Source organism: Perissodus microlepis, chromosome 6, assembly GCF_051167445.1.
Source record: "Perissodus microlepis isolate ML-2025 ecotype Zambia chromosome 6, ASM5116744v1, whole genome shotgun sequence".
In the NCBI taxonomy this organism is placed as follows: domain Eukaryota; kingdom Metazoa; phylum Chordata; class Actinopteri; order Cichliformes; family Cichlidae; genus Perissodus; species Perissodus microlepis.
Genome location: NC_140466.1, coordinates 19,269,803 through 19,288,969, shown reverse-complemented (window position 1 = coordinate 19,288,969; position 19,167 = coordinate 19,269,803). Strand labels below are relative to the sequence as shown.

Below are 19,167 nucleotides of genomic sequence, written 5' to 3'. Positions count from 1 at the left end.
AAAGCATTTACTTTAAATAGAATGCTTCTGGATGTCTGACTGTGCGGGATTGCAGGATGACAGATGAACTGCACAAATGAATGATTGATGTATGAAAAGAGTGATGCAATGATTGAGCGATCAGGAGAATGGTGCAGCAATTGATGGATGAAGCGAATTGTGGGGGAAAATTGATGGCAAAGCTAAGTCTGAAAATGACAAAGGATTGTTGGGCACCAGATTGATACATTATCCGCTAGTGAGAGTTTTTTTTTTTTCTGTAAGTCACTGAGGTTTTAAATGGAAAGGAGGCAGACGAGAAGGGAGGTGGCTGCTTGCTGCTTCAGCTTATTGGGTCATGGAGTTTGTGGCAGATCAGGTCAAAGACGTGGGTGAAAAACTTTCTGACCTGGCAGTGGATAGGCAGGCTGAGGCACACATGCAGGCAGATGCACAAACCCACACAAATGGACACAGACGCACAATCATGTGCTGTCACTTTCTATTTATCTTTTCTATTTATTATTGTATGGCAGTGTAAGAGGCAAACAGGAAAAGGATATGATGTCACTCACCAAGGGCTTGTGGCCACCAAGTGGTCTGGCAACTCATCCAGTGGAGGTCATTTTAGCTGTGGTGTGTGTGTTTGTGTCTACATCTTGTGTGTGTTTTGGACGCTCTTCCAGGCAAAGACTGCAATAAATTTGGTCATAGTGCTGAGCTGGTTTTAAAATTCAAACACATGCAGACACACACACACACACACACACACATAGCCTATCTGTCATAGGCAGTGTGTAGGTGTTAGCGTTGGGGTTATTGACTCGTAGAGACAGAGACAGCAGCGAGCAGCGAGTGAACACACTGCTATCGGAATACGATTAATACTGTCTGGCTGATGGATTAGACTCATTACAGAAGGAGCAGGGCAGGAGGAGGGTGGTGCAGGGGATGTGGGAGAAAGAGACAGAGAAAGTGGTGGAGACAAAAGGATGGAAAGACCCCCAAAGGAATGAAGAAAAATCAAGATGAAAGACAAAAGGGGGAGGAAGAGAAATGTCAGGAAAGAAGTTAAATTTATGGAATGGATGGAGACATCAAAGATGAAATATTCCATTACATTTAAATACTCTTTAATTAAAATGAGATCAAACATCTTTAGAAATCTGGAGGTTAAAAAAACTGAAAGTCCAAGTTGACCATTAGAGGGTGCTCAAAAAGCAGTCTCCTTCAAAGATTTCACTCAAATTATGACCAATACGAGGATCTACACAGGCACCACTGAACAACTGGTTTGAATTGTTGCATTTCTTTCACTCATTAAAACTGTAAGCCCTCTTTGGGATATGTACATGTGTTGATTTCCTGGGGATTAAAATGTTCTCAGCATCTCCGGCATTTGATGTTTCTCCCTTCCATTTGCCAAAACATGTCTTAAAATGCTTGCAGAATGACGGGAAGAAGAATTGCTTCTAACACGCGTGTTGGAGGAGCACAGGTGCAGGCCACAGTGGGATGGCCTGCTCTGTTGAGCCAGCTGCAAATCTAAATATCATCATCAGATGGTCCCCATTATTAAGTGCTTCTCCTCATATGTAATTACTGCATTACTGCGAGCCATGTCTATTTCTCCGCTGTGAGTGTGTGCGTTAGTGCAACAGATGTATTTCTCACTTGTCTATAATTACACGTGTAAACATTTCAGATGATGTCATGGTCTCAGAACGCTGACTAATCCGTTCCTGGGCTGGAAAGCAACGTAGTCAGTCTGCTTTTACACACACACGCACACATCCAAACACACACACAAATATAAGATTTTTTTCAGCTTTGTTGTTTTACCAGCTAAAGAAAAGAAGGCAATGTATATTTAGTTTTTAGTTTCCTCAGCAACAAGTGTGGCACGTGGCTTGCAGCTGGCTTTGTTAAAGAAATAACTAACTAAATAAAAGATTGGTGAACAATTGAATGAAAAATGCGTGAGCTATTTATGTAGGAGATCAGTAGGCAGAATGTCGCTTTTCTGCTGAGAAATCTTGGCTTTGCTCTCTCTGCATTCAAACTATAATCGAGGAAACATTGCAAAATAAAACCTCAAAATCAGCTGGAAAAGTAACACAGCTCTTACCACATGAGCTTCTCTAAGCTGGGCATTTTGTAACTCACGGAGGCAACACACACGCACATACACACACACATGCGTGCGCACCTTCTTTCGGGCAAATTGCCACCTCTGCAGGACAGGCGCACCCACGTACACACAGGGGACATCTCTGTCAAGTGAAAATGTCCCATAGGTGTCCACTCTTGCCCCGTAACCATAGCAACCCTCTCACCTGGTATTCAAAGTATGTGCGTGAGGTGTGACAGTGAATAAGGGAAATAGACAATGAGATGGGAAGAGAGGGAGAGAGTGAGGAGGACTGCAGATCTGTCATTCATGAGCAAAGTCAATATTAGTTTAGGAGAGGGGGACTGAAGGAGAAGGCTGAAAGAGGAGGCGATCTGTGTGTGGGAGGGTGTGTTTGATTCTGCATAATAACTGTCTCTTTAAGGAGGGAATAGTAAGAATCCTTTTTTTTTGTTCTTTTATTAGTTCTGAAATTCTGCTGCCCAAGATTTCCAAGATGTGCTTAAATTTAAACCAGAGAGGTCATGACGCGCTCACCAGGCGCACGCATTCGTCCACACTGCCAGGTGCCAGTCCTGGCCCAGTGTGCTCAATAATCCTCGGCATTGTCTTCAAAAGGTCTACTCTCCTCCTTCTCCTTTCTCCTCTCATCTCCTCTCTTTTCTTTGTGAGTCTTTCTCCTCCTAATTGCTCACAGAAGTGTGATCTTTGGGGGTCCACTAATGGCACCGCTGCCCGCACACACTAGCGCATACAGAATGTCCCAGCATCATTTTTAGCCTCCCTGACCATCTCTTCATAAAGCCCCTCCAGCAAAAACTGAAACTCACTCCTTCTCCTCCTCTTCTTCACCTTCTCCTCCTTTTTTCTTTTTCCTTTTTGACTCTTTCCAGCTTCGTCTTTGCCCATTCACACATTCTAAAACTTAATAGGATTAAGGTCTCCGAAAGGGATTTGAACAAGATGATTAGTTTACTGCACTGCCAACTCCGACTCATACCCTACCACACACACACACTCTGCCACAGGAACCCCCAGTCTGCTGGACCTGGGAAGAATCTTATGGCGGTAGGCTTCGTACAAAAGAGATTCAGAAACTGTATAACAGTAGGTAAGAGTTTGTGTATGTGTGTCCGGCGTGAGACACAAAAAACAGGGAGGAGGGGAAAGGATGAGGGGTGCATGTGTGAGAATTGAGTAGTGCTCTTTCATGCTTAGGTCTTCTTAGACACGGAGGGTGTCAAAAGCCCCCCTCACATTGAAAAGGTCCTTTAGAAAAGCAGCTCTAAGCTCTTAACACTGAAGACCTGACTCTGTCGCGCATACACACCCGCGCACACGCGCGCACACACACACATCCTGGACCACCAGAGGTGAGAAAAACAGGAAGATCCGTAGAAGATCCATTCGCACCAAAATGGATTTCAACAGTGTGAAAACAGACACATACAGCCAGCATCTGGACAGATGTCTCACATAGTCAGACTGGTCCGCTTTGCCCTCCTGTTCACCTGTTTTAAATTGAGTCTGTACACAAATCATAGCCACTAACCACTGTCACTTAAGGTTCATTTAGGGACTATACTGGAAATTAGGTGTTAATTAGAGCTAAGTAACAGACTAATAAAACACTAGAATTTCACTCACAGAAAATGGAGTGCAGCATTCTTGGATGTTGTGTTTTTACCCAAACACCAAGTTATGTTATTTGTAAGATAATAGCATGAAAATGCTCCAGAAGGACCTACAAACTTGATTAAGAAGTAGAATTGAGCAGCTCAAATTAGCTGAAGTTAACCCAGACAACCACTGCTCATGCAAGGAAATCCATACCCCAAGCAATGCACAACTGTAACAATTGTAACCCTCCCTACATTTGGAAGGACTGTAAATGTGATCATTTCTGTTGTAAAGTTGTGTGTTTTAACACAGGCTTCTTTGGGGCTTTCCTTGCTTTTGGAGTCAGCCTCAAGTGGCCATTTGAGGAGTTTAAGTTTTCGACACTTTACTGTTGGTTTTACTTTTCTGCCCCGGAGCTTGATGCTTGGTTTCATTGTAGCCAAACTCACAATTTAGTATTGTCATTTACACATTTTTCTGTGATGAGACCGAAAAGCAAACGCTGCCCGGCTTTGGCGCACCGAGGCGTCGGCCAAATCGTTATAAAGGACGAAGAGTGGTCTGAGCATCTATGCTGACATTTAAAATGTGTGACCACAGCGAGGATTAGAGGTTACAGGAAGCCGGCATTTTAACTGCTTTTTGGTAACATTCCTGACCAAAGACTTTTTCATTGTTTTCAAAAAGCTCAAGTTTTCTGGTGCACTCCAAAACCTGAGGCCAGCATTTTAAGATTTATCTGCGCTCTCAAACAGCTCAGTTACTGAGTGTGAAAAATAACAGCTTGCTGTAGACGGAGGGAGGAAACAGGGACACCAAGTTTTTTTAGATTTATCTTTCTTAGGGTGGATGTCAAAGAAAAAGTGCAACACAAGGAAGAGAGCGAAATGGGACAGAACATTTTCGGTCCTTGCTGCTGTGAATTTGATGCATGTACAGTATCAGCATCGTGTGGCACCACGTCTGTGTGTGTGCGGTTAAATCTCTTTTTCTACACATCATGGATAGAGGCTGTCAGCTGTTTGTTTCAGCAGCGACTGTGCCTAGGATTGGTGCGTGCATGTGCATGTGCGTGCGTCTGTGGGTGGACGTGTGTGTGTCTTCTCTTTCAGAAGGTTCCTAACTTAGCAGCATGATATAGTTCCTGTGTGGGTCTAATACCCCCAGCCCCTTCAAACAAAAACACACACGCACGGACACGCACACGCTGGGCTCAGCGGGAGCCTCTTTTAATGAAGCCAGCCTCCCAGTTCAGGCTTAAGGGGCAGAGGTGAGGGGTTAAACCTTGGGGAAGTCCAAAAACAAGACCAATTTAGGAGAAGAGGAAAAGACAGAGAGAGAAAGAGAGAAGGATGAAAAGGAAGAGGAAGTTTGAGAAGAAAAGATAACGTGGTGGGTTGAACATTCACTAAAAAATCATTTAAGTGGAGATGAAACTGAATCAGGTGCATTGGCGCCAAACGGAGGAAGAAAATCCACTCCGAAGTCGCTAAGAAGTCAATTTTCTAAGCGGGATATTCACTCTTTCTCTCGCTTTGGTGGTCTGAGTGATGAATAGGGTTTAGAGTGGCCTTCTGCACTTCCTTAAGAGCCCCCACATTAACCCAGACCAGCACTCACATGTGTATGCATGTACTAAGTGTACATGAGTGTGTTGTGATATGTGTGTACGATATGTCAGTGTTTGTGTGTGTGCAGTCTGTCTGTTGTTGTGCATCACAAGGGCAGAAAAATTGCTCAGAATCAATTTTCAATCATCTCAGCGCTTTCGAGGATGGCGGTGTGTGTGTGTGTGTCTCTCGCTCTCTCTCACACACACACAGCACTTCTTTCCTGTCCTCTGATGTTTACCAAGCTACATTACTGTAATTGCCACAGCAACAAGTTGTGTGTTCCCAAGTGAAGTGTCTGTGTGTGTAAACAGTGAAGGTTGTGTGCAACCTAAAGCACAAACTGTCGAGCTGTCAGATCTTCACATTTTCGACGTTAACAACTTTTTACTGATTGTTACATCTGATACAAAGATGTAATGGATGGTACATACTGGGTGCTATATGCACTGCTCTGTGTGTGTGTGTGTGTGTGTGTGTGTGTGTGTGTGTGTGTGTGTGTGTGTGTGTGTGTGTGTGTGTGTGTGTGTGTGTGTGCGTGTTGGGTTAAGTTAAAGAACATTTATTTGGATTTCGAACTCCAGCGGTTAACGGAGCACGGCTGTTTTCCAAACCCCCTTGGTCCTGTAAAAACAGTATCAGGATACACTCTATTTGATTCAGACCAGCCACTTTGTGTGTGTGTGTGTGTGTGTGTGTGTGTGTGTGTGTGTGTGTGTGTGTGTGTGTGTGTGTGTGTGTGTGTGTGTGTGTGTGCGTATCTGCATAAAAGAGAAGAAGCACACGTGTGTTCGCTTTGCGTGTGCAAAACAGCAAAGGTGAACACATTTTACTGGGGGGGCTGCAACTAATTATTGCTTTTTCCCGTCACAATTTTCCGGAGCTCAGCGTGTCGTTCTCAGATTCCTTGTTTTGTCTGACCGGTAATCCAACATCCAAAAATTCTCAGCATACAATGATTCACAGGGCAGAGAAAGCAGCATCATAACCACTTAAAAGATTAGGCAGTTGTAAAAAATGATCTACATCTTCTATTGATCATCTTACATTTAATTCTCTTGTGTTCGCACAAATCGCTAGCTTACATTTGGCAATTATGTGCAGAAGAAAAAAAGCCCAGAGACTCTGAACTGCAGCGATGTAAAATTGAACTTCTATATTCAGGAATAGATCCATCTTGAATGCAACGTTCAGCACACTTTCGCTGACTTAAAGTGCACCCACTTGTGTCATTTTGACACTTGAGAGTGAACTTGTGCCTCAGCTCTGACACTTTGAACATCTTCAAAACATTTACCTGCCAACGCCACAATCTGTTGCCGTGGTTGCAGAATGATGGATTACTTTTCTTCAGTATCACTCCTAACACACACCTCTTAAAAAGCTACAGTTACCAGAGGACTCTTGTTTACATTGTGTCTTTGTGCCCCTGCTGTCTGTCTCAGCTGTCAATCCAAAGCTCACAGCAGCTAGCCAGCCCTCCCATAGGCTCGTAAGCTAAAAGAAGCATTTTCATTGTCTTTTCAGTTGGATATTAAAGCTCCAAATGAACAAGCCACTTTGTTGTTTTTAGTCTTCAAAACGCCCCGCTTTGTAATTTTTCTCTATTACTGGCAACAAATTACCACTTCAGATGAATGGCTGGAAGCAGCAGGTGGAGAGATACCTGTAGCGCTGATTAAACGATCACAACTGCAGGAATGCGAGGAATGTGGATGGGCATTAGCTGTTAGCCGATTAGTGTGGCAGAGGACACAGTTGGGGTCAAGAGCTGGAAGGTCAAAGGTGAAAGGTCAGGTGGTCTGTCTGGAACTTGGGTTTGTATTGGAAGCAGAGGACACATGCAGAAACACTCGCTACCGGGCAGCCTGTGGTGCTTTTAGGATGCCTGAGTGTCATCTTTCCAGAGCTGCTTGAGTGCTTTCATTTTACACGCTGTAACACATTTTGACCCAACAGCTGAATTCATTCTTGTGCCTGTGCTTTATGTAATTTATTTATATTTGCACGTGTGCGTATGTGATTAACACTTCTGTTCGTGTAACTATTTGTGAGTACATCCTTCGGCACCTTTAAGGGCATGTGTGTGTGTCCTTTATAAACCAAGCTGCAGCACCAATGAGTGTTAGGATGTATGTCACATGATGGCAAGCACTATAATAACATTTAGCCAGTGAAGCACCTGTTTGTATGTTTGAGTGTATTTATACTTCTATGGGTGCATGCATGTTAGCACGTTCTGCATGTATATCACTGACTGCAGTGAGTGTTTCCTTTTTTAATGCCAACCTGTCGCTTTTTTGAAGTGGCTAAAAATTAAAGTGTATGTAAACTCCAAAACACACACACACACACACACACACACACACACACACACACACACACACACACACACACACACACACACACACATATCCATCACTCACTCCTTAAAAGCAGGGGAGGAGAGGGTGGTTGGAGTGAGGTAGAGATGAGTGGGAGTGATGAAAGAAGGAACAGAAATCTGAGGTAAGTGGAGGTCACTAGTGCCCCCTACAGGCTGCCGGAGGGCTCAGAGCCTCTTCCACCTGACTCGTGTGGATGTTCAAAGCAGACAGTTGAATTGCATCTGGCTCTAAATGTGTGGACACTTCACAAAGGAAGTGTTTTATGTATCCCTGAGAGATGAACCAAGACGGCTGATTATATTTGAGGAAGGAGTACTCTGTGTTGATGGAACTCAATTTTGCAGATGATCAATCTGGCTCTGAAGCCCTCCACCCACAACTTCTGCATTTTGATGATTATATCAAGTACTTAGTCTGCAAAGCAAGTGGCCCTGTGATAGCTTGGCTTAACTCTGTGCTGCCTTTATTTTTTCTGTCTCCTTCTCTGTACAGTGATCTCAGCGAAAACCAGATTCAGGGAATTCCAAGGAAAGCCTTCAGGGGAGCTGTGGAAATCAAGAACCTGTAAGTAGCACTTTGGCAACACTCTCTCTGCTTTTATGTGCGATGTGGTGTAGTGTGGTGTGCATGCGGTTCTATAGGCGTTCACACGTATGTGGCACCTCCTTTCCGACATGTTTGAGAATGTGCACAGCACCCATTTGCCTGTGCATCAATATTTAATTGTGGTAAATGTCATGTGCCTCCTGCCTGCTGTACTGACTGGCTGCTCGTTAGCAGCTGTGTGCGTGTGTGTGTGTGTGTCTGTGTTCATGCATTAGAGCGCGGATTACACTGCGTGTGTCACATCACTGGCATTTTGCCGTTTCCTCCCTTTGTTTTGCCTCACTCCGAGTTATGATAATTGTTGGTCATTTCACAGGTAAAAGTAATTGCCCATCTTTAATTCTATAAATATGGATTTCTCAACTTTTAGGGCTTCCTGTGGTTTTTTAAATGTCTTGCAATTATTCTAAAAGGACAGGGCATCGTGTGTGTGTGTGTGTGTGTGTGTGTGTGTGTGTGTGTGTGTGTGTGTGGGCATGCATTAGAGTGCGGATGACAGCATGATTTACTGTCCTTATGTCTTAATTAAATTGTTTCAGCAAACCGACTTTGAGAAAGAGTCGAGGGAGAGGGAGGAAGAGGGACGAGGTATAGAGCAGCGCATACAAACTAGATGTCAGAAGAGAGCAGGAAACAGGAATGAACACACAGATAAATGCATTCAGAAATGCAGCTATGAAGAACAAAGATACCAGGAGACCAAACTTTTTTTAAAACAGAGAGATGGTGAGGGTGAGACAGAGAGAGGTTACTAAGGAGTTGAGGTGTTTTCACCTGGAGCCAGCCGAAGCCTTAAGATATACCTTTTAAACACCTTGATTAAAAGAAAGTTTCCCCTTTCTTTTAATTCCGTGTGTGTACATGTGTGTGTGCAGCCAGTTGGACTACAACCACATCAGCTGTATTGAAGATGGAGCTTTCAGAGCGCTACGTGACCTGGAAGTACTGTGAGTACCTGCAAAAAGCAGAGGGTTTGGTGAGCACTAACAGCAGTACAATATAGAACAGCTAATTTCCTTGTTGACCTTTCAAAGACTGCATTGCCTATGCAGCTCCCCAAAAGGAATGAATTGGTATATTTTGAGCAGTGGCACTAACGCCTGGTTCTGTGGTAATGCTGTCATTGTAGAGGGTGCTTGAAGCAGGGGTTCAGGAAACGAAATAGGAAAGGCAAATATAAAAAGCAGAGAATATGCAATTGTTGTTGGGGATTGTTTCTGAAATAAAGTTAAAGCACAAGAGTTTTCTTTGTTCACCAACATCTTGAGGAGAGAGACAGAGCAGCTGAGGTGCCGCTGAGGTTTTAGATTTTTGCTGTATTGGCTAGCGATTGTGCTTCTCTATCATTAACCAATTAACTAATCATTTTCTGTGTCACATTAAGGATCTTTCTAAGAATAGTATGTTCTTTCACGCGCAGGGCATCCAGGATTTTTTCATTTGTAAGATGACATGCAGTCCTGACGTGTCTTGAAATAAAAGTGCCCCTACTCTTCACATAATTTGTTAATGGGGCCATTAGGCACACAGAATGGACACTTTTGTTGTCTTGAAGTACTTATTAATGCCTGTAATATTCATTTTGCTTTGATTTCAAAGTCAGTCAGTACCTTAAGTGGGCACTTTATAGCCCGGCCAAAATCAGAGCTGTAAGCAAACGTGCAAAGGTATGATCGTTCGATCAGGCAAATAAACTCTACCATCTATTTGTATCTAATTTCTAATGATTCAAAAGATTTTCTGTAGTCTGAGCATTCTGGGAGCGAATAAATGGATTATGTGTTAAGCCGATGTCTAAAAAGAAAGAAAAAAAAAGCGAGATTAAAGGCTCAGTAGCTTTCGATTAAATGTGATTTATTACAGAGCTAATTAGAAGCTAACAAGGTAGTGCTTTGAACACATTAATATAAAAGAGTTGTTTTTTGATTGTTTTTGTGTTACATTACAAATGCACTGTATGACACTGCAGCCTCTTTCACGGTAACAGTAAAATATTGCGGGACAGACTTTCTGCATATCTGTAATATGCTGTGTGTTCACTTTCTTCTTTAGCACCCTGAACAATAACAACATCAGCCGACTGTCTGTGGCCAGTTTCAACCACATGCCAAAGCTCAGGACCTTGTAAGTGGCATCTCTGTGTATTTGGTACACCTCGCTGCCCTGAGGGGAAGGATTCTTCCCATCCGTGTCCATTTGTGTAGCAGATTGATTGATGTGTACTTGCAACTCTCTCTCTCTCTTCCCTCCACCCAACCTGCTCCTGCCTCCCCTGTCATCACACCTCTTATTTCTCTCCTTCCCCCCACCTGTTCTTGTCTGGCCCATCTCCTCCTCCGTCCCTCAGCCGCCTGCACTCCAACAACCTGCAGTGTGACTGCCACGTAGCCTGGCTGTCAGAGTGGCTGCGACAGCGCCCCCGGCTGGGTCTTTACACGCAATGCATGGCCCCTCCGCACTTGAGGGGGCACAACGTGGCCGAGGTGCAGAAGAAGGAGTTTGTGTGCACAGGTAGGTCGGGTTCACCGGTTTGCTTTGCTGTCTGTTTTGTGACTTCCCTCGGCTCGCTGTTTCGCAGTGGCAAACCCATTTTTGCTTTGTCTCGTCTGCTTTCTCTCATTACCTTTTTGCTCATGATTTTTAAAGACTGGGATGAAGGTAAGTGGCTTGCCTTTAACTCTATGTGCTGCATTTCCTAAAATATATATCGTCGATCTGATTTTCTGTACAACACGAGAATAGAAAACAGTTGTAGATATACAAGGTCACATCTAAGGACAGGATATTTCCCTCACTTGCACAGTTGCTCTAGCCGTGCTGCAGATTTTTTTTTCTTTGCCTTTGGGATTTACTCAAAGCATAATCTGTTATCCGTGGATAATATTGGCCCTCTGTCTCTGTGTAGGTCACCAGTCGTCATCATCTTCCTCCTGCAGTGTGTTACAGTGTCCGGAGTCGTGCACCTGCAGTAACAACATTGTGGACTGTAGAGGGAAGGGTCTCACAGAAATACCCACCAACCTGCCCGAAACCATCACCGAGATGTAAGACCTGTGATCCAAGTAAACACGTTTGCTTCAAACCGCTTTTCTTACACACACAAAACTCCCACATCCACACTCGGAGCAGTGATATTTGTCCTGCTCTTTCACTCTGCGTCTTTCCATTTTCCCTCTTTGTCTCTTTCCACCTTTCTGTTTCACTACTTCTCTTTGTGTGGCGAAATAAAATCACACATCTGTGAAATGAGAAAGCCTGGTCATGCAGCTCCTTCCTGCTTAAGAAAATAATAAAGGAATGACAAAAGAAGAACAATTGAAAGATTAATCTGAGAGACGAGGTGGATCATATCGCTATCTGTAAGTGAGAATCGGAAAAAAGTGGAAGGAGAAGAGCCAGCAGATTTAACAAAGTCCCAAAAAATAAGATGCTGATTTAAGATTTGAGATTTGGACTTCTTGAGTCAGACTTAAATGGACATCACAACAATGTTTCCCAACAAAGAGAAAGAGAACAACACAATCTTTAAATGTGATAAAGCACTCATGAGAAGACAATTTATCACAGTCGACAGTTTTTAACAATTGATTTCACTTCATTATAAAGACAGTCTTTGTCTATTAGACTTCTCTCTTCCCAACAGCTGGGCTAAGCTGAAGGGCTGACAGTCTTGAGACTGGTTATTAGATCTGTTGGCACTGCAGAGGCTCTAAAGGGACAGGACTCCCTTTAGACCACGGCCACTGGCAGTGATGTGGTGACCAGAGATCTGAATGTCAGTGAAAATTTAGCAAACTGCAGTGTCAAGAGACAAAAGAACTGCAAGGTGAATGACTAATGTGACAGCGAACGGCAGTGAAGTATACCACTGATCGACATGCATGGTGCAGGTGGAGAACAAAGTGCTGAGCGCTGTAAAAGTACAAACAGACCATAACGTCTCCACACGTCTGTCACGGCATCAGATCGCCCCCTATATTAAATAAAGATTTGTGACTGGGACCGAGACATGTCAGTCACGTCCAACCAGAGCAAATGAAACATGAGTTCTCAGATGGCATTCCAGCTCTGCCATTAAAACCATTGAAAACATTTTGTATTTCTCATTTGTAAAAGCAATATCTGCATAGCTTGTGGGGATAGGTTAATTGGAAAAATCCAAATTGCCATTAGGTGTGAATGTGCGAGTGAATGTGAGCGCGAGTGGTTGTCTGTCCCTGTGTGTTGGCCCTGCGACAGACTGGCGACCTGTCCAGGGTGTACCCCGCCTCTCGCCCTATGACAGCTGGGATAGGCTCCAGCGCCCCCCGCGACCCTGAAAAGGAGAAGCGGAAGCGAATGGATGGATGGATGGATGATTTTTGTTGTTGTTTGTTCTTCTATTACTGTCACTCTCTTTCCTGTTTCAGCCCACTTGTCAATCGATCGGCATCTGACCCACGCAGAGTTGAGCTAGGCGGTGTTGACTTTCTGAAGCTCTGCATGGGAATGTTTGCATGGGTAGAAAGCCATCTCTGTAGGGTCCATAAGCAGTTACCTATTAAAACAGGCACAACTGTCTGTTTTAATGATTGATGCTAATGCTAGCCACCATGGCTTGGTAGGGAAAAATTTGTGTTCCCAGATTAGCTGTGAGTGGCTGCTGGCAGGTACACGGCTAAATTTTGAAGGTAAAGCTTTGGTTACCATGACTATGAAGACATGAAGCCTAACTTGGACTTCTCACTCTCAAAGTCACTTCACTGATTTTAAGACCCATTACTTGCTTTGATAAGAACAAAGACCCCCGTTTAATTTAACTGCTAAAAGATGTGTTTTTCAAGACTCAAGATTAAATTTAGCGTTATGTTTTTAACATCTCTGGGATTTGTGCCGCCCTAGAGCAGAATGGCGACCTGACCCAGCTTCACTGAATTGGATAAAAGTTCTATTTGTCTCCTTTAACTTAAGACTTTTTAAATGCTACAGGAAGATTTGGGGCATAATTTGGACTTCTCTTTACTTAGTTAAGACCTGGAACTCTTTCAAATGGCTTGAAACCTTATGTAAGACCTACAAGACTTCAGACATTAACTTCCTTATCGATTTTAGATTTTATTTGGACTTACATAGCGGAGCATCAACTTGTCTAAATTTACACTTGACTTGGCCTTGTCCTGATTGATTTTAGGCTTAAAAAGGACTCGTTTCTTTTCACTTCAGACTCAAAACAGCTGAAACCACTATAGAACAGGCACATTATGGTTCGTATGCACAACCAGTCAAAAATGTCAGCAGTGAAAAGTTTAGAAAGCGAGAGAATTTTTTACAGTGAAGCTGTTGTTTTTGTTTAATTTGCTGTCACAGTGAATGAACACTTCTTTTTTTTTTTCCATGTCTTTTCACTCTAATGGCATGGTCACATTGATGCACAGTCAGACTTAATGGAACACCTCCCAGATGTTACAGCTGTGTTTTTGTGTGTCCGTCTGACTGTGCAGATGTTAAAGAGGGCAAAAGATCAGAGAAATGTGGCAGACTTTGGCAGGGCCTATTAAAGGGACTTATCTGGAAAAGTTTCCCCTTAGCCATATTCCCCGGGGAAAGAGCAGCAGCCAACAATGGAGCAGAGATAGCTCTGTGATAGGGGAATGTTAATGCCGCGTCTCAATGGTCTGTGTGTATGTTTGGTTCCAGACGACTGGAGCAGAACGCCATCAAGGTGATACCAGCTGGGGCCTTTTCTCCTTATAAGAAGCTGCGCAGGATGTGAGTAGATGAGGAATTCTGTATTCTGCACCCTGTCAACCATCCACAAAAACTTTTGTTGCCGGCCACTTTCCAGTTTGTGTTGACCTCTGTGCTATGCTTTCTGTGTTTCTCTCTTCCTCACTGACTCTCTGGTTTTATGCTTCTGCTTCTTGTTCCCTTCTCCTTTTGTTTTTCACAGAGACTTGAGTAACAACCAGATATCAGAGCTGGCCTCGGATGCCTTCCAAGGTCTGCGCTCTCTCAACTCGCTGTGAGTATTGTGTGGTGTGTTTATATTGAAGTTGTATTTTTTTTAAACACTCTGAAGCACTGCTTTGAGGGCGCAAAAAAGTTTAAAATCTGTTTATGCTCCATAACTTCGGTTTATTTTTCACTTTTAGTTACTGCTTTTATATTTTATGTCAATAATGCGCTCAGGAGTTTAATATCTGAGATCTGTTATGGCCATAACATACTGAGAAAGAGAAACAGGAAACACAAAAACAAACAGTTGGATTTTCCCACAACAGTGTAGCCAAATTACAGCAACCTCTTCATTAGGAGTGAAAACACAAAGCAAGCCACACCTGAAATGATCCTCAAACTTTAGACCTCGCAAACTTTTTAATTTCCCAGTAACTTTGTATAGGAGAGCTCCTTTTTCCTTGATGGTTGGGAACCATGTTAAACCATCTGCAGATACGTGACGGGAGCGTGGGACCGAATATGGACAGGGAAAAAACAATAGAAATAGCAATGCACTTCAGATGTTTCATCAAAAGCAATGAACGGTAAATGGTCTGTATTTGTATAGCGCTTTTACTAGTCCCGCCTAGGGACCCCAAAGCGCTTTACACACCCATTCACACACTGGTGGAGGCAAGCTACAGCTGTAGCCACAGCTGCCCTGGGGCAGACTGACAGAAGCGAGGCTGCCATATCGCGTCATCGGCCCTTCTGGCCAACACCAGTAGGCGGTAGGTGAAGTGTCTTGCCCAAGGACACAACGACCGAGACTGTCCGAGCCGGGGCTCGAACCGGCAACCTTCCGATTACAAGACGAACTCCCAACTCTTGAGCCACGATCGTCAATGAAGCAACAAGATGAAGATTTTCCTGACAAACTCTTATTTTTCTTTCAATATTGTCAGTAGATCATTTCTCTCATCACTGCATCTGTGGTGCTGAAGCAAAGTTTGGATTCTTATCTGTTTTTTAATTTGACTGCAGTACTTTGCATTTTCACCTTTTCAGCCTTTATAAAAGAAAAAAAAGAAAGAAAACCAAGACTGTAAAGGAAAAATTAAACAATATTACAGTGCCTGGAAAACAAATTGCCTTCAGCGAGCAGCCAAAACATCCAAGAAATATTAACCGAGCTATCCCCAAGATTTGGTTTCATCCAAAAATCATTTTTTAATTTGCAAAAAAAAAATTCAGTTTGAATAATAATTTTGTGACTCTTGTCATCTGATTGCTTGTGGTTCTTTCCTTCTCATTGTGTTTATAAGGATAGAAACTACACCCGCATCTGTGGAATAAACATACAAAACGTACTGCACAAAACAAAAGCGTATACATGTTTAGCAAAAGCAGCGGTGTTGCTGGCTTCCTGACTCTCAGCTCGGACCATCTGCTTTGCGTGTGAAGCTGCGGGAAGGACCGTGGAGAGAGGAGCTGAGGAGGAAGTGAAGGATGGAGAGTTATTTCATGAAGGAGTTACATTAAGGTCTCGTCTCTCCGAAGTCAATAATTCATAAATGCTGAATTGCTGAATGGAGGCTTCTGCCACCTCATTACACATTCTCCACAGAAAGAATGGGACACACCGATTCATGCTGACACACCACATGCAGCATGGCCTTCGCATTAAGCCACACTGTGTATTTATTGTGCGTCAGTGTTTGGTTAGAGAGGGTGTAAATGAGCCATAGGTGGCATCTGCGCATGTGTCCGTACGCGTATGCGTGTGAACGAGCAGAACTGTATGTGCTGACTCGTCTGCGAGACATAAATGAAGCATTCGCTTCCAACGCCGCGTGTTTCCCAACATCGGTTCTCTCAGGGACGGCCACTCGGCACAATGAAATAAAAGCCGATCCAAAACACATGTCTTCAGCCTGAATACACAACTCATCTGTTCACAGGGCATAAAGATGTCTCCTGTGTGTGTGTGTGTGCGTGTGCATGTGTGTGTGTGTGTGTGATTGCATCTGAGGTATTTGTTGGGGCAAGGCAGTGGCAGTCTCAGCCTTCTCCTGTTTCTGTAGCACTTTTGGCGTATTTATAAAAAAAAAAGCTATTCTCTGATAACAGTGTGCATTCCTAACATAACACCACAGCCAGATTTATGGACGTTATCTTAATTTTTTATGATATTTAAATGAAAAGTGATCGTCAGGTGTTATATATCATGTACAGCCAGGTACGAAGTCAGATTAAGTGATTGAAGCTTTTCTTTTCCCCTGTGTGTTTCTGTGTTTTCTTGAGTAAAAAAGCCAAATGCCTTCCCTCTTAGTAATTTCTGCTGAATTCTAGTTAGTTTGTGTCACTTGTGCAGATTTAATCTAAGACATTTTAATGACCATAATTCTTTAGTATTTGGTTCTTAACAGCTGAGTACTTTGAACTTTTTTTTGCTGGTAATACTTTTGTGTTGAGGAAATAAAATGGGTTTAATTATTATTAAAAGTGCAAAATATTGTTCAACATCATTGTCAGCCGAGTGTTTTCAGAAACTTTTCTTCACTTTCTTCAGAAGTATTTTGTCAATTCATGTTTTCTTTATGCTTTTAGACAAATGCTCATGCAGCAGCTCTGTCGGGCAAAGGTTAACATATCACCTCATACACAAATGGTCCATAGTTTGAATGCTAGAGCCCAGATAAATGGAAAGTAGTGCTGTGGGATACTGCAAATAATGGCAACGATCAAAGTTACTTTTAGTTTCATTTTTTAGATGTAACTACTTTTCGTGTTTTACCAAAGATTTCTTTAGATTGCTCAGTAGGTGATTTTGTAGTTGTCAGTCATTCCCAGTACCTTAAGCTATTACAGCCATCTTTGCCATGAGCAGCATTTACAATAAAAACACAACACACACTGTCAAAAAATCATGGGAGCTGTATTCCTTTTTTACACGAGTTTACACCAAATGCGCTCATATTTTCCCACATTACCGCTGTAGAAAATATTAATTTTGCAATTTTGGTTGAGTAAAGAACCAAAACACAAGACAAAAAGAGAGGTCTGACTCCCTGTACGATCTAGGTTGACTGTTGTTATTAATGTTGCATTTGTTTTCTGCAGGGTACTATATGGGAACAAAATCACAGAGATCTCCAAAGGACTCTTTGAGGGGCTGTTCTCTCTGCAGCTACTGTGAGTAGAAACACACAGACGAGCACAAAATCAGTCGCATTTGCATCTCATCGATATTCAGCTGAAAAGTGCTTACCTCAAACATTGTCATCAGAGTTGAGGCATCATGACTGAAAGCCGTCTTCACTGACTTGCACCATTTGAAACACTCGTCAGAGAACGATAATGGGGTGAGCCTTCATTTCCATTTCTCCCACTCTCTCTCTCTCCTTTGTTCTGTCACTTCAGGTTACTGAATGCTAATAAGATAGCATGCCTGCGCGTGGACGCGTTTCAGGACCTTCACAACCTCAATCTGCTATCACTGTATGACAACAAGCTCCAGACCATCGCCAAGGGGACTTTCTCATCTCTAAGAGCCATACAAACACTGTACGTATGCACACACTCACACACACACACACACCAGACTTGTAGAGATAAATAAGGAAATGCAGTAACCGGCAAGCTTTATAAATGAACAACCACCGACATAAACAAAAATCAATTACGTTTTTGGAATAACGTACCAACTGTTAAAAAATACATTTTTGTCTGTACAGTACAACAGCAGTTTCTTTGCCACTGTTAAGAATTTAACTAACCTCTCTTATAAATCCGTCAGTCAACATGAGTGCTTCAAAATGGGAGGGAGGCAACATGCTCTCAGTTTTATTTCTTTCAAGAGACTCAATAGACGTTCAACTGAGGACTATAGTCTCCTGTGTAGACACTTATTGCTCTGTTTCTCATCACTGGTTAGTGATTATAACAGAATATAACAGAAGAATAATTATTATTATAACAAAGTGATAAATATACAGACTCCTTGCAGTCACACACCTCATATCATTTTTAAGAGAAATAAATCCAGGTTTGTTCTGGTCCTTTAATTTAAAGAATAAATTAAAGGTTTTTGATGTAAACACTGTTCCAGTATCAGTCTTTGAGCTGCTGTTCACATACGTGGTGCTATTACACGCTCCCATTGTGGCCAGCCTCAGAAAAATATACTCACGGCACGTCGGCTTACCTGAATGTGTTTTGTATGTTCTGTGTGTCTCTGTGCAGTCACTTGGCGCAAAACCCCTTTATCTGTGACTGCCATCTGAAGTGGCTGGCAGACTACCTGCAGGACAATCCCATCGAGACGAGCGGCGCCCGCTGCACCAGCCCTCGACGGCTCGCCAACAAACGAATCGGGCAAATCAAGAGCAAGAAGTTCCGCTGCTCAGGTACAGACACGCACACACATGCACTTCACTGCATCTACACACATACAGTAGCTTGCACAAATATAGCTAGTGTAAATATGGTACACAGTAGAGGCTAATTCTTTCTTCTTCTTTTTTTACATTTCTGATCTACATGCACACACAAGACAAGCTGACCTCTCCTCTCTTTTCATTCTGTGTCTTCCTGCTGGGATTTTCCCTCAGCCTCTTTCTACTAACCTCATCTCCCTGTTGTTTTTAGCGTTTTCTGGGATTTTCCACACATGTTTCATGCCAAACCACAGCCAGAGTGGGTTGTCTTTTAGTGTAGCCTTTTTTCTTCTGTTTTTCACTTTGACTCTCTCTGTCTCTCTATTAGCTAGAGAACAGTATTTCATCCCAGGTATTGTACAATGAGCATGAGTGTGTGTGTGTGTGTGTGTGTATAAACCACTGTTTGCTCACTCACAGCTGATGCTTCACACTCGCACATCCTCGACGCTTTGAGTGACTTGCCCTGTCCGACACCT

At 42.9% G+C, this 19,167-nt stretch overlaps 1 protein-coding gene across 5 annotated transcripts in view; it reads left to right on the top strand.

Annotated features, from left to right (window-relative positions):
- The window catches only part of slit2 (slit homolog 2 (Drosophila)), a 101,312-nt gene that overhangs the window by 52,820 nt on the left and 29,325 nt on the right, over positions 1 to 19,167 (top strand). For 3 of the 5 annotated variants that reach the window (XM_084931329.1, XM_084931331.1, XM_084931334.1), the window contains exons 5-15: positions 8,220 to 8,291; positions 9,209 to 9,280; positions 10,386 to 10,457; positions 10,681 to 10,844; positions 10,980 to 10,991; positions 11,239 to 11,377; positions 14,010 to 14,081; positions 14,263 to 14,334; positions 17,373 to 17,444; positions 17,673 to 17,816; positions 18,495 to 18,658. In XM_084931329.1, the coding sequence (XP_084787455.1) occupies positions 8,220 to 8,291; positions 9,209 to 9,280; positions 10,386 to 10,457; positions 10,681 to 10,844; positions 10,980 to 10,991; positions 11,239 to 11,377; positions 14,010 to 14,081; positions 14,263 to 14,334; positions 17,373 to 17,444; positions 17,673 to 17,816; positions 18,495 to 18,658 (1,055 nt within the window). The remainder of the gene's footprint in view (positions 1 to 8,219; positions 8,292 to 9,208; positions 9,281 to 10,385; positions 10,458 to 10,680; positions 10,845 to 10,979; positions 10,992 to 11,238; positions 11,378 to 14,009; positions 14,082 to 14,262; positions 14,335 to 17,372; positions 17,445 to 17,672; positions 17,817 to 18,494; positions 18,659 to 19,167) is intronic. The other 2 variants (XM_084931332.1, XM_084931330.1) reach the window with 1 other exon arrangement.